Raw genomic sequence first — 13837 nt, 5'->3', positions numbered from 1 at the left:
GTGAGCAGTGGTACAGTGCTGCAGTACAGAGGTGTGGGGCATGTATCCTGCTCTCTATCCCCCCCCTGTCCCAGCACACACACTATGCAGGAGGGAGGAGGGGTGTCAGCATTTTGGTGCAGTTCATGCGCTGTGCATCTGATGCAGGGAATGTGAAACACTTCTGAATACCTGCTAAAGAGTCTGCTGTCAGACAGAAGGTAATTCCTTTTTTATTTATATCACACATGTTTAGATTCTTACTCTTCCCCTTTTCCTTTGTCATTCTCACCCTTTCAGTTTATCTCCTATGCTCTGTCATGTATTTTCTTATTTTACTCTTGTGTGTACACATACTTTTTATGATAGGCTAGCACTTCTTACTCTTTCTCTCTCACCCAAGTATTCCACAGTCTCTCAAAGGTACACAAGCTGCTTTATGTCTCTTCCTATACAAACTCTTGCACCAACACTCACCCAGATACTCCACTAACACACACTCATATTTAATAACACTGCTTTTTGCATTAAAAAAAACCTCTTTCACTATATAGACACCAATTCAAGCACTTGTCTCTAATAAACAACAGGGTGCTATAAAAATAAACTTAACATACATACATACAGATATTTCAGCAAAGATGCTCATTTCTAAAATACATACATACACTTTTGCCATGTTTTTCTAAGACTCATACATATTTTTCTAAAACGTATGCATGCACTCATACAACTATTTTGCTAATGTGCAACATACTGAATGCTTCAGTACCCTATAATACACACATACACATGCAAGTACACAGAAGACCAAACACAGGCCCAACAAATAGTTACTCTCTATGCCATTTTACACCCACCCCTCTGCCATTTGCCATTATCTAAAGATTACCAGTCAGGGTCTGAACACATGACAAATAGGTTGTATAACTCTCCAAGAACAGTCTTGGTTGCTTCCATGTTTGCAAGCAGGCAGTGAAAGCTAGTTCCATATTCATCATTAATGATGGAAAGAGTCACAGTGACTGACCACTACACTAATTACTGAGATGCATTCATATGGTATTCTTTTTAAGCCCAATGGTGGCCACAGGCAGTGTTCCCAAGAAAACTGTATTTTCTGGTGCCCACTTGTTTGGCTGCAGCATACAATGGCAACTGCAGGAGAGATCTAAAAAAATTCAGTTGCCTGACCATAAATACTTCTCATCCAGACACATGCAACCATAACATGCATACTGCTTTAAACCCTGTACAGATAATATAAATTACAATAATAAAGGCCTATTTCAAACAATACAGATATTAACAATGACAATGACAGATATTAACAATGTGACCAAACAGAGACCAAGGGCCACAGACTCATTTATAATACACCCGAATAAGGCTCACTGATTAACATATAAGCAAACTGAGTATGTGCAGTAACCAATCACATTATTATACACTTATTATAGGTTAGTTTCACTGATACAGACATCTAAATGAGCACAGGTGTTCATACAAGCCAAGATTCCTTCTTATTTCAGGAATTTTTATCTTGGATTTCCTTAATGATGGTGAACTGGACATACTAAAGAAGATCTTTGCTTTCATTTTCTAATTAGTATTGGACTGATCTAAGCAAATTGCTGATTAGTTTCTATGGGCAATTGCACTTTTTTTTACTAAATAAGCCCCTGTGAGAGATCTGTATTGTTTCCCAGAAGCTTTGGAAACCCTATGGATAGATAGCTCCCTTTAGCCCCTCACATACATATAATACCAGTTACATAATGGGGATCATATACTACAAGTTGGAAATTGTGCTAATAGGCCAAAATTTAGTGCAAATTTTGTATTATAGGGCACATTTTCTAGAGGTAGGGTGGAGCACAAAATTTGCTGCAGATATCACCCAGAAGAAAAGCAATTCACAAAGTTGTTTGCGCTTATTGAGTGCTAGTTTGACAGTTCCTCCTGCCTTGATGCTTGTGCTACACCATTCAAGCTCTTGGGCATACAGGCACAAATTAGCCCTGGAATTACAATTTACCTAAGCAAGTGATATTTGCAGGGTTCCTTTAGCATGTTGTACCCACAGGCCTTCCCATTTGCTTGAGTTGAATCAAACAAGCCAGCACATACACTCTTGTATACCTTTAATGGTACAGCCTCAACTTGCACCAAGTTTATCAAAAACAGGTGCAAGCCACATTGCACAAATTTGTGCTGGGGGTGCAAGTATTCTGGAATACTGAATACAAACATTGCATTCAGGGTAAAAACATGGAGCACTGCACCATGTTTTTTGTTCACAGAATGCTTTCTCTAGGGCAGGGATACCCATGAGCCACATTCAAATGGAAAAAAAGTTGGGGAGCAACACAAGCATCAAAAAGTTCCGGGGGGTGCAAATTAGAGCTACAATAAGCTATTTGTTAGCCCCCTATGTGGACTGGCAGCCAGCCAACCTTTATAGAAGGCTCTGTTTGGCTTTACAATGGGTTTTATGCAACCAACGCTTCCCTCCAAGCCAGAAATTCAAAAATAAGCACCTACTTTGAGGCCCCTACGAGCAACATCCAACATGTTGCTCGCAACCCACTGGTTGGGGATCACTGCTCTAGGGATCAGTGATTTTTCTGCTAGTTCAGGAGGGTGGTATAAAAGTACTTCTGCTTAGTGCTATCAGTATCCATACCCTAAATAGGGCAGCCCATGCTATAAATGAAACCCAAGCCCTGAATCAGTTATCCACAGGGCTCTAGAGCTAATTTTTACTGTTTTGTTCATTTTGAATTAGGTGTTATTAAATGTGAGGTATACTCTGTCTAACTAACTGATGTCTATAGACCTGACAACAAATTTTGATGCTTGTGGAGGAATGTAGTTGAGTTTCTTTGGACAATTTGCCTGCAGACATGACATTTTTAAAAAGCTAATAAAAAAAAGCACTCCATCTGCCACAATGAAACCATTTTCACTGAAAACAAACATTTTGACTCTTTATCTCTCTGTGTATGTGTTTAGATGCCTTGCAGGTCTCTTTCAAACTGTATTTTTTTCTGGACTCTATTCATCTCTTTTCTTACAACCTCACTGGTACCTGCAGCCTCTGACAGGGGAGGAAGAAAAATTGTCCACGTGCTTGGTATGTGTAACTTTTCCATTCATAAATGTCTTCCAGTCATGCGCTTTAAACTACTACTTCATCTCTGTAAAGAATACCTGTACTAAATGTTAATATGGGGAATATGGTTTCATCAAAATCAAATCTGGACTGGAACTTTAGGGTACTGCTAGACAGATGTTCTATGAGAACCAGCCACCCAGAATATTACGTCAGCTTTTGATGGGTGTCTATTCGGTACCTGGTGCATGGACATATGGTCTACATTGGTTGCATATATGGGTCAGCCATATTAAGCATTCTGCATAACACAGGCATGTATGGGAGATGGCACACAAATCCCATTGCACAAAGTTTGTCTAGAATTTTGAGAGATGTAGGGAAAGGATTTGTAGTCAAATCAGATAAAGCATTTTGGAAAAAAATCAAAGCACAAATGTGTGTTGCAACTCATAGATAAAATAAATTAGTGTATGAAGTTTATTTGGTAAAACAAATTAATTGTGTTTAAATACTCTTGCAGGGAACTGTATATATTTAAGCCCATTGGTCAGAGCACATATTTTACAGTACATACAGTATATACATGGTACCCTGGTGAAGGCCATCCCTGCAAGGCCATCTCCCATAATCACCATTTCAATCAGATAATTACATTTTTTTAAAACGGATTTCCTTTTTCACTATAGTAATAAAACAGTAACTTGTACTGGATCCCAACTACAATAAAATTAATTCTTTTTGGAGGCAATTTAGAGCATGGAGATCTAAATTAAGGAAAGTTAGGAAAACCCCACCAGTCAGCTTCACAAATAAAACTCTTATTTAACTAATGCTCTAATGCCTCAACATGTAGGTGCCTCATACATTTTATACATGTTTCACAAGTTTAAATTTGAGCTTTGCAATGAGCACATGAACCAAGAGTGTTCATCATATCTCCCATTTTTTGCATAGAGGATGAAACAGGAGAGGTGATTGTACAAACAGCCCCTGGTATAGTGACTACACATCGGGGAGGAACCATAATCCTGCCCTGCAGATATCATTATGAAGAGTCTGGAGAAGAGCCCGGGCCAATCCGTATCAAGTGGTCCAAGATCAGTGACCAAAATTCTTTCATTGATGTTCTTGTGTCTCTGGGGAAGGAGAGGAGAATATTCGGCCCTTTTAAAAATCGTGCCTCGCTGCAGGAAAATGGGCCAGGAGATGCTTCTTTGGTAATTCACAATGTTACTCTTGAAGATTATGGAAGGTATGAGTGTGAGGTGACCAATGAGTTAGAAGATGACACAGGAATGGTCAAACTAGACTTGGAAGGTAATTTTAGCCAAAAGAAGATGGAAAAACTGCATGTTTTGGTTTATCATGTTATGAGATCATGATGTATTTTAATTTGCTCTCTTTCTTTAAGACTAGTTCAAACAATCAATTGAATGCACAATATCATGTTTTCTGAGAAGTGTTTTACCTTGTTTCATTTTAGTCTTCTTTCTCTGTTGCCTCCTAAATAGGTGTAATTTTCCCATACCATACTCGACTGGGACGTTATAGTATGAACTTTCATCAAGCTCTGCAGGCTTGTAAGGAGCAAGATGGTATCCTGGCTTCCTATGACCAGCTCCATGAGGCTTGGTTGAGCGGATTAGATTGGTGTAATGCTGGTTGGTTACAAGATGGTTCTGTACAGTACCCTATCTCAAAACCAAGAGATGAATGTGGCAAAAAAGATACCCCCACAGGAGTAAGAAACTATGGCTACAGACACAAGGATAATGAGCGTTATGATGCATTTTGCTTCACATCCAGCCTCAATGGTAAGAAGTGTAACAAGCAGACATTTCAGAGATATCTTTTTTTGTTAAAAAAAAGGTCCCTGAATAAACATCTTCAGGTAAAAACTGTACATTTTCAGGTAAAAACAGCTCATGGCACAGTGGACAGTGTGGTTCAGTTGTCATCATCGTATAGTATCTTCTAGACATATAAGAGTTTGTATTTTTGCAACACACCATACTAGCATAGTAATGGTCATTAAGTATGGATTGCAGCAGTCTCCAATGAATATATTCACCTGCACTTTTTCTCTATATCTTTTAAAGGACATTTAAAGCCTACATTTGCCTACAATGTATATCAGTTGGTCAGGTCTCCCCCACCCAAATGGCATTATTTGTACTGCATATATCCCCTTCATTTGCCAGCACCATCACATTTTCCTAAAGCAAATAGCAGCTTTTACCCAGTGGCCATTTTTCCTCTTACACATAATCAGATACATTTAAATCTGCGAACAGCATACACACACACACTTTTATTCAGAATACATCTCATCAAGAATACAGGCTCACTCAGGCACAACTGTCTCTGATAAAAGTTCTGCTTTGTTTGAGCTGAGCTCAGGAGAGGAGGTTAGGAGAAAAACATTCAAGCAGACAGCTAGAGTTGAGTTTCTATGAAACCACCAATGCCATCTCTTCACTGGCTGCTAGACTGGAGGGCGTGTTTAGTAATCTGAGCTGAGAACAACTGAGCATGTCTGGCAAGGCAGAAATCAAAGCAAATTCCCAAGGGGGGGGCGAGTGGGTTACAGGAGAAGGAAATCTAAGTGATTAAGGAGATGTTACAGCCTTACTATTAACCACTGGACAGCCAGAGTGGCAGGTATTGAAAGATTTCAAAGAGGCTGTTCACTAATAAAATTTTTGTGTATGGGGTTTACATATCCTTTAAAAGAGCAAATTATACTTTATAAAGAGAATTTCATATTGTATTATCTATATTTTCTCTTGAAATAATGATAACTGGCTATTATGTGGAAAGGGGGTACATAAATCCCAGCATGCTCAATGTATTAAATGATGTCTACTCCAAAAAAGAAGTTGTTGGGTTGGTTCCTACATGTTAAAGTACTGTTGTCAATTGTCCTCAGGAAAAGTCTATTTTCTTAAAACCTACCGCAAGATGAGTTTTCCAGAGGCAGCTAAAGCCTGTGAAGACAAAGGGGACTCACTGGCCAAGGTTGGCCAACTATATGCTGCCTGGAAGCTGCAACTTCTGGACAGATGTGAAGCTGGTTGGTTGGGGGATGGCAGTGTTCGTTATCCTATTGTAAATCCACGAACACGGTGTGGTGGTTCTGAACCTGGAGTAAGGTATTTAGGCTTCCCTAGTAAGAAATACAAACTGTTTGGTGTTTACTGTTATAGGGGGGCAAAAGAAAAAGAACCACAGGAGACGATTAAAGTGGACACTAACAATATGAAAAATAGCCAGGTGTAATCAGCATGATTTGTTACATCTAGGTAACTGCCAAATTTAAGGAAATGAAGATGCAAAATATATTTAAAGCAGGCACTTTCATACAGGAGTGAATTCTGAATTAATTAAGCGATTAATATCACATCATGCTTAGGGTTATATGCTGAATGTGCTCAGTTGTGCGGTGCTTAACTATGGAGACTGCCAGATGTTATACTTTATAGTGCATAAAATTTTATTTAAAATATAACCAAGGACTGACCAAAATAAAGGAGAAGTTTAGAGAGCAGAGTGAGGAGAGTGCCAAACTTATTCACATTCATTTTTTATATAAATGAAGTGCATATACCCTCTTACCAGGACTACCACATCCATACAGAAGGAGTCAACAAGTCATTTACAGTTTTGTTTAGGAGATAGTTAGGAGATAGATATTAACGTTTCATTGCAGGGTGTACATTGTTATGGTATACATCTCCATGGGTACTACCACATAACAAAGCAGGACCCACTCTATGCCTAACTGCTGTCTGTGGGATAGGTAAGATTCAGTACTACATAATGTATAAAAATGATTGGCAGGCCCAGAAACACAGAAATATGTCTACAAGGCCTTGAGGGAAAGACCCCAGGGACTGTGAGAATATATTGTTGCATATTAGGCACATTTATCAGTGAGTAAAGTCACTGCTTAGCTTGCTTATTTTTCAGTGGCATTGATCTTTGCAGGCAATAAAATATTAGCAGCATTCTGTGTCAGCTGCAGTGTATGCAGATTGAGGTAGGGATAATATAGTTGGACTTTAAGGCATTAGCCTCTGATCAAGCGTAAATATGCACTGCAGATAAAAAAATATAATTTAAAGGATATATATCTGAGTGACTTCAAATGGTGAATGGTTATATGCTCTCTAGTATTGTGTATAATGCACATAAGTTCCACAGTTTAGTGATTCTCACACCGTGAGAGAAAAAGGTAAACAGCAATAAATACAAATTTCTTCTGATAGAATGGCCAATTAATTTTATTGAGCTTGAACATTATGTGTGCCATTGGCATCCCCATCCCTTGGTTTCATCTCAGTAGAATATTAATAGTAGAATCATAAACAGGACCTGACACAGTATGTTTCACAACCAATGGATTTTATTGAGCTTGAACATCTGATGAAGTGAGTTCAACCACTAACATGCATGGGTGTGTTGGAAGGAACCACCCAACAGAAGAAGCATACCCTGCAACTCAGTGGGTCCAGGAATGTAGAGTGCCCAGTATGGCCCTAAATGATGAGCAATTTAATATACCTAGGTAGAATTGGTCAGCTTACCAATGTTTGTGGCCCTAAATTTAAACTGAAAAAAAACTACAAAGAAAGTCAAGTATGTATTAAGACCTTACACATAAACATGTTACCAAAGTCTGTCATCCATCAGGGCTATTACACAGAGTACATTCATTTGCCATTTGGATACAGTAAATTTAATCAGAAAACAGAACTACTGAGATAAATGAGAAAATACAGAGGGAGTGTGAGGGTGTCAAGAAGGTATGAAGTTATCAGAACTGCTGAATTGCTTATTTATAGAAAACATTTATAACGACATTGGTTGGAAACCAACTGTGAAGAATATTTGAAGCAGGTTCCATGTTCAATCTGATGCCAGTGCAGTTAGTTAGATTGGAGCTGTTTCTGGTGCTGACAAAGGTGACATAAAAGAGACTTCATATCTTAAAGGAATGATCAAAGCACATGTGAATGCCACAACTTTCTTTGCTTGTGGTTTTTTGCCAACATTGTAATTGTAATGCTGTCTGTCCTAACAAATCTTTGTTAAAAATAAAGCTTGGTATGTGAATCGTCTGTTCCTGTTGTTTTCAAATATGTGTTACCTTAAAGTGATATTATGGGCACAGTCAAGCACTCTTGGAGAGATATTATCATCCCTTAAGTTGGCAAAACACAGGTCGATCATCCCATGGTGGGCTAACTTTCTATTGTTCTGTTTATTTGGGCTGACAGCCTTAAAAATAAAAACAGGAGGAAATGAAAAGGTGCTGTGGGGCCATTTTTAATTCCTCATCTCTTGAAGATTTATTCATTTACTAAAATATAAGAAAATATGAGTTCACAAGTAGCATAAAGTGCATCAAAGCTTGTATAAAACTACATTACCAATGGTCTGTAATTCTATGGTGTGTGTTCTGACCCAAATTAGCTGCTATTAAATTGTTATGAAACTAATGAGGTAAAACACACCAAAGTAGAAATCACAAGAGTGGTCCAGGTGCTCCAAAGGTCTGGAGATGATGGTATAAATAAAGATGTTTTTACTTTTTTACAGAAAAACACCAAATTCACTATTTTGGTTTAAACCTGAACCCAGAATCCTTTGTTAAAGAATCGGCCAAATACTGAACGGAATCTGAATCCTTATTAGACGAGTTAAGAAGAACCACGCTCATAGCACATAGGTTCAGCAGGCAATTTGGATTCGGCCAAATAAAAATTCTGCTGAAAAAGGCAGAATCTTGGCTGAATCCTGAACCGAATCCTGGATTCGGTGCATCCCTACTTTTTTTCTTTGAGTGCCAAACATTATTTTTGCTATAAGATTTGTATCCAATCAGTGGTGTGTTACTGTGTTTGGGGTGTATTATCAGTACCCAGAATCCCCACAAGGTGGCATTTAAATATTGTTTAAATAACCAAAATCACTGGTGGTTCTCTGGGCTTTTATCATTTAATTGGCATACTCTGCCTCAACTCTTCAAGAGACCACATCATACCTGGTAGAAGACTGATCACTTGTCTTCTGGCAGTGGAAATTTTCAAATAACATAGTATGCTTAAAATATAGCATCCAACAACCAACCCCATGTTGGTCACAGTGGCCTTAAAGTAGGTTCTCATTTTTGAATTTCTAGTGTGTTGATTGCATCAAACCCAGTGTAAAGCCAAAACAGAGTCTTCTGTAGGCTTCCAGTCTTCTGTAGGAGCTACCAAATAGCCAATTATAGCTCTTATTTGCACCCCAGGAACTTTTTCCATGCTTATGTTGCTCCCCAACACTTTTTCCATTTGAAAGTAGCTCACGTATATGGGGTAAAAGGTTGGGGATCCCTGTCCTACAAGGTACTGCCTGCATATATCAGATGACCTTGGGGTGGACCTTCCTGGAAAAGCATATTTACTTTTAAGTGCAGCACTTAAAGTTTTTATAATGGTTTTATTAAACACATGTACATTTTGTATATTATTATAGGCATGTGTGTAAATCAGTACTCATTATGCATACACAGGTATCATATATCACATGTGAAAATGTAAATGTAGAAGGTGATATATATATATATATATATATACAAAGCAAGACAGTGAGCCGCACACACAGGGACTTAGTTAGAAAACAAAAAAATTTTTATTAATGAAAAAAATCCAACGTTTCGAGCACCAACTGTGCTCTTCCTCAGGGGTTTTTCCCTGAGGAGGAGCACAGTTGGTGCTCGAAACATTGGATTTTTTTCATTAATAAAATTTTTTTGTTTTCTAACTAAGTCCCTGTGTGTGCGGCTCACTGTCTTGCTTTATACATGTTTTTTGCTAGCACCCGGGGCAGTTGATTACTATTAGGGTGTGCTCTGTTTGTCTCTGTATATATATATATATATATAGGGTGCCTGGCTCCCCCATAAATTTTTTCTCTAAGAACCCCACCTCCCAGCAGAAATTGCTTTTCTGCATTTTGGCTCACCCTCAGGCCCCATACTGCAGATGCAGGGCCATGGCTCTGAGGCTGTGGGGTCTTCTTCCTTTGTAGTTACACCACTGAATCACCCCTTGTGTTTCTGTGTGACTTTTGTTCTTGCCTTATGGCAGACACCCCAGTAAGACTTATTTACATCTACTACAGTGTTGCAGGCAGAGTTCTTTTGTCTTCTTAAAGTGTTAAAAAAGTGAACTACACAGATAAATACAACCAGAAACTCTAATATAAAAAAAACTATTAAACTTTATGAAAAACATGAAAAACCACGGACAGCTAAAGTGCACCACATAGTGTTCAAATAGGAAGCACTTATGTCCATGTTCTGGCTGTCCTTATTTGGCTGCAAATGGGTAGGGGGTATAAGGGAGGGATGCTTCCCCCCCACCAATATTAAGAAGGTAACACTGCCAAATACAAGCAGCACTGTATTGATTGGATGTCTCCAAAAAGGAGCACTGAGACCTGTGGCAATTCAACCTGGCAATTCAACCGGTTAGGAAGGCAGGGAACAAAGTGCAAAAAAAAATTCTGACTTGATCCTGTTTTTGTTTTTTCAAAAAAGGTGGCAACTTGATTTGCTACAATCAAGCTTCTCTGACCCAGCTGGGGGCAGATCACTAGTGTAGAGGGTGTAAATATGCAGCCAGGCTCTGACTGGCAGTCTGGATATCCTCTTTTTTTTAAAGAGCAGGCACTCACTGAGCAAATCTTTAGGCAGAATTCTTGATTAAAAAGTAACTTTATCGGAGTACCACCTTATGCGTGAGTGCCTGCTCTTCAAAAAAACGGTGATATCCACTCCCCTAGCTGCAGGTTCAGGGCAGAGCACCTGAACCTCTTCTTCTCTGTGCTGAGTTGTTGGACAAATTTTATAGTCTGGATATTCTGCCAAATGCGGCTGAAAAACACTTTTTATTGGACCAGTGGGGGTTTGTTTCGGCCTGTTTTGAATCTCAATCTGGGCATGAGTATGCTCTTTTAAACTAAAAGAATTGAGTCTGTGGTTAAAAAAATTAAGTTCTGTTCTTAATGTTACCAGGCATGGATTTTAGACACCGCAGGTAAACTGTAATAAGCGAGTAAGTGCACCCCTGCCCTTTGCTTCTCTGTGTCAATACTGTTCTAATTTACTACTCTACTATTTAACTCACTTATCTCTTCCCCATTCCACTGGGTTTTTAAAATGTTGCAGTGCTATTATTTTTGTTTTATGAGGAGTTTACCTTAACCATATCAATGCTGTCCAGGTTCCATCTCTTTAATACTGTAGCATAGTAGTACTGTAGCATTAGTGGCTAAGGGAAATACTCTCAAATTACTATTGTTGCTGAGGAACAATAAGTCAAAGTACTTAGGGCTTATTTATGAACATGGATGTTAAAAAGAATAGTTGCTATGCAGTTTCCAATAGAAAAGAAAATATAAGCAAAGATCTGTTTGACTGCTGTGGGAAACTGCACTGGTGCAATTTGGTAAATAAGTCCCACATCTCTCAGCTACCCTTCCTCTGAGATTTTAGCAAGGAATATAACCAATAAATCCAACCTGAAAAAGTCAAGGGATGCCTTATAGTCCTGAACTCATTTTAAGGAAAACAGCAAAATCAATAAATAATTAATCATGTTTACAGAATATGTGCTTCGGCAAACCTCTGAGGTTCTAGCTTTATAATGGTATCACAGAACAGAGTCTTGTATGAAAGGGAGATGACTGCTACATTGTTTCAATGGTACATATAGTCAGAAACAGCAGTGAACAGAACATGGATCAACTGATACCGCTTTCAGTTCAAATCATTTACCGTATATACTCGAGTATAAGCTGATCCGAATATAAGCCGAGGTACCTAATTTTACCTAAGAAAACTGGAAAAACTTATTGACTCGAGTATAAGCCTAGGCATCCATTTCTTTTAACACACCTGCACACTAGCTTGTGTCCGAGTAGTAAGGGCAGAGTAGTAAGGTCAGCGCCGGATTACTTGTCCAACCAGCCAACCATCTAAATGTTATCATTTTAATTTTGCAAAACCTGATGGGGCTGAACCCTTATTATTCAGTTAAAAGAAACTGCCTGATTACTTATACTTTACTCATTCATGTAAAGACTGCCGGATTACTTATACTTTACTCATTCATGTAAAGACTGCCGGATTACTTATACTTTACTCATTCATGTAAAGACTGCTGGATTACTTATACTTTACTTGTTTTACAACCACCCTATTGTTTTACAAACACTTTAGCACCATAGCAAAGGTTCTGATTCCTCTGTAGGAAATCTGTGTTACTGAAAGCCGTGTATTGGGTTCCCCAAGAGATATTTTATGGCCCCCAGACTCGAGCTTCATAGTTGGATCATTCTATTTGGTACTGAGCTACTATATGGAAACTGCTGATTTAAAGCCCCTGCCTGAATATAAAACATAGCTGTTACTCACCCGGTACTACTTGTATGGTTGGCCTCCGGACTTATCTGGGTGCTCCCCTCATAGTTCGCTTCAGAAGGTAATGGATAACTGGGCCTTGGCGAGTGCTGTACGGCTGGTTTTGGTTGAGGTCTCTCTGCTGGTTTCTGGGCCTGTTGGAAGCTGCTGTATCGGGCAACCATCATGACGTGCGTGCGCGACGGATGCCCGTTGCGCGCCCGATGGCTGGAGAAGTAATACGGTGCTGCCTTTGATACTTGCCTCGAGTATAAGCTGAGGGTTCCTTTTTAAGCACATTTTCTGTGCTGGAAAACTCGGCTTATACTCGAGTATATACGGTAACATTGTGGAAGGAAGAAACCAACTAGACACAGGGGAAACATACAAACTCCTTGCATATAGTGCGCCAGCTGGTATCAAACTCAGGTCCCCAGTGCTCCAATGAGGGTACTATTGCACATGGTGCTAAGTAAGATACCTGAAACTCTGACATACACCATGAAGAATTGTGGGTGGTATGGTAATCTTCCGCATTGGACTTACCAGAATATATGTGATGTTTGACGGGGAAAATGCTGTATTGTTTCAGTTGTAGTTGTAATGATTTGTCTAGCTCTATTAAACACAGTACATCTTACTTATGCAGACATCATCTTTATTGATTGAGAAAGGTGTCAGCACTTTACACAGGTTTCCAATCCATTCCTCCTCACATGAGCAAGTCTCTGAGTACTTTAGAATTATCATATATGCAGTCATCTTTACTTGTTTCTTGCACATTTTTAATTGATGTATACAATAATCTTGATTTGAATTGATAAAAAATCACCCATTCAAAAGAAAATGCATTTTGTTTGCTGAATAAGGACAAATAATTTGGGCAGATTTGTGTGCCACTGATTATAATTTGTACTTATCCAGATGGGTATAGGAAAAAAGATTAATTTAGTTATATTTGCTTTTGATGACATAAATGAATATCCTTCCTTTTGTACAGATATTGACGGCTATTTTGTGGTATTCCATAGACAATATGAGTGGATTACATGTGAGAATGCAGCAGAGAGAATTACAAGTAAATTGTGAACATTCATGTGTTTTCACCACCTTGAAAAGGTAGAATCTGACTCCTGCATGAAGAGAGACTGAGTGATAAGAGGGGGATAGGGAATAATAACGTTATTATTTCAGTTCAGATTTTTAATCAACTATATTTTGAAAGTTCCTTATTTCTATGAGATACTATGAGTTTGTCAAACAGATCTGGGCCTGATTTGGCCACCCTT

The 13837-nt window shown here is 38.7% G+C and overlaps 1 protein-coding gene across 1 annotated transcript; it reads left to right on the top strand.

The window, feature by feature from the left end:
- The first annotated feature begins 2940 nt into the window (after window positions 1-2940).
- Window positions 2941-8212, top strand: hapln4 (hyaluronan and proteoglycan link protein 4). Its single transcript, XM_018097705.2, has 4 exons — window positions 2941-3115; window positions 4052-4414; window positions 4609-4911; window positions 6027-8212. The coding sequence occupies exons 1-4, from the start codon at window positions 2995-2997 to the stop codon at window positions 6374-6376; spliced, it is 1137 nt and encodes a 378-aa protein (XP_017953194.2). The 5' UTR covers window positions 2941-2994; the 3' UTR covers window positions 6377-8212.
- Window positions 8213-13837: the final 5625 nt, after the last annotated feature.

Source organism: Xenopus tropicalis, chromosome 1 (genome assembly GCF_000004195.4).
Source record: "Xenopus tropicalis strain Nigerian chromosome 1, UCB_Xtro_10.0, whole genome shotgun sequence".
Taxonomy (NCBI): domain Eukaryota; kingdom Metazoa; phylum Chordata; class Amphibia; order Anura; family Pipidae; genus Xenopus; species Xenopus tropicalis.
Note: the sequence above shows the minus strand (reverse complement) of the source record. Positions and strands in the feature narration are given on the sequence as shown.

What these genes read in the sequence shown, in the direction of transcription:
- hapln4 (XM_018097705.2), top strand. Translation starts at nt 2,995, where the DNA reads ATGCCTTGCAGGTCTCTTTCAAACTGTATTTTTTTCTGGACTCTATTC. An exon ending in AAAAATTGTCCACGTGCTTG is followed by an intron (nt 3,116 to 4,051) that starts GTATGTGTAACT and finishes TTTTTTGCATAG; the next exon opens with AGGATGAAACAGGAGAGGTG. An exon ending in GGTCAAACTAGACTTGGAAG is followed by an intron (nt 4,415 to 4,608) that starts GTAATTTTAGCC and finishes CCTCCTAAATAG; the next exon opens with GTGTAATTTTCCCATACCAT.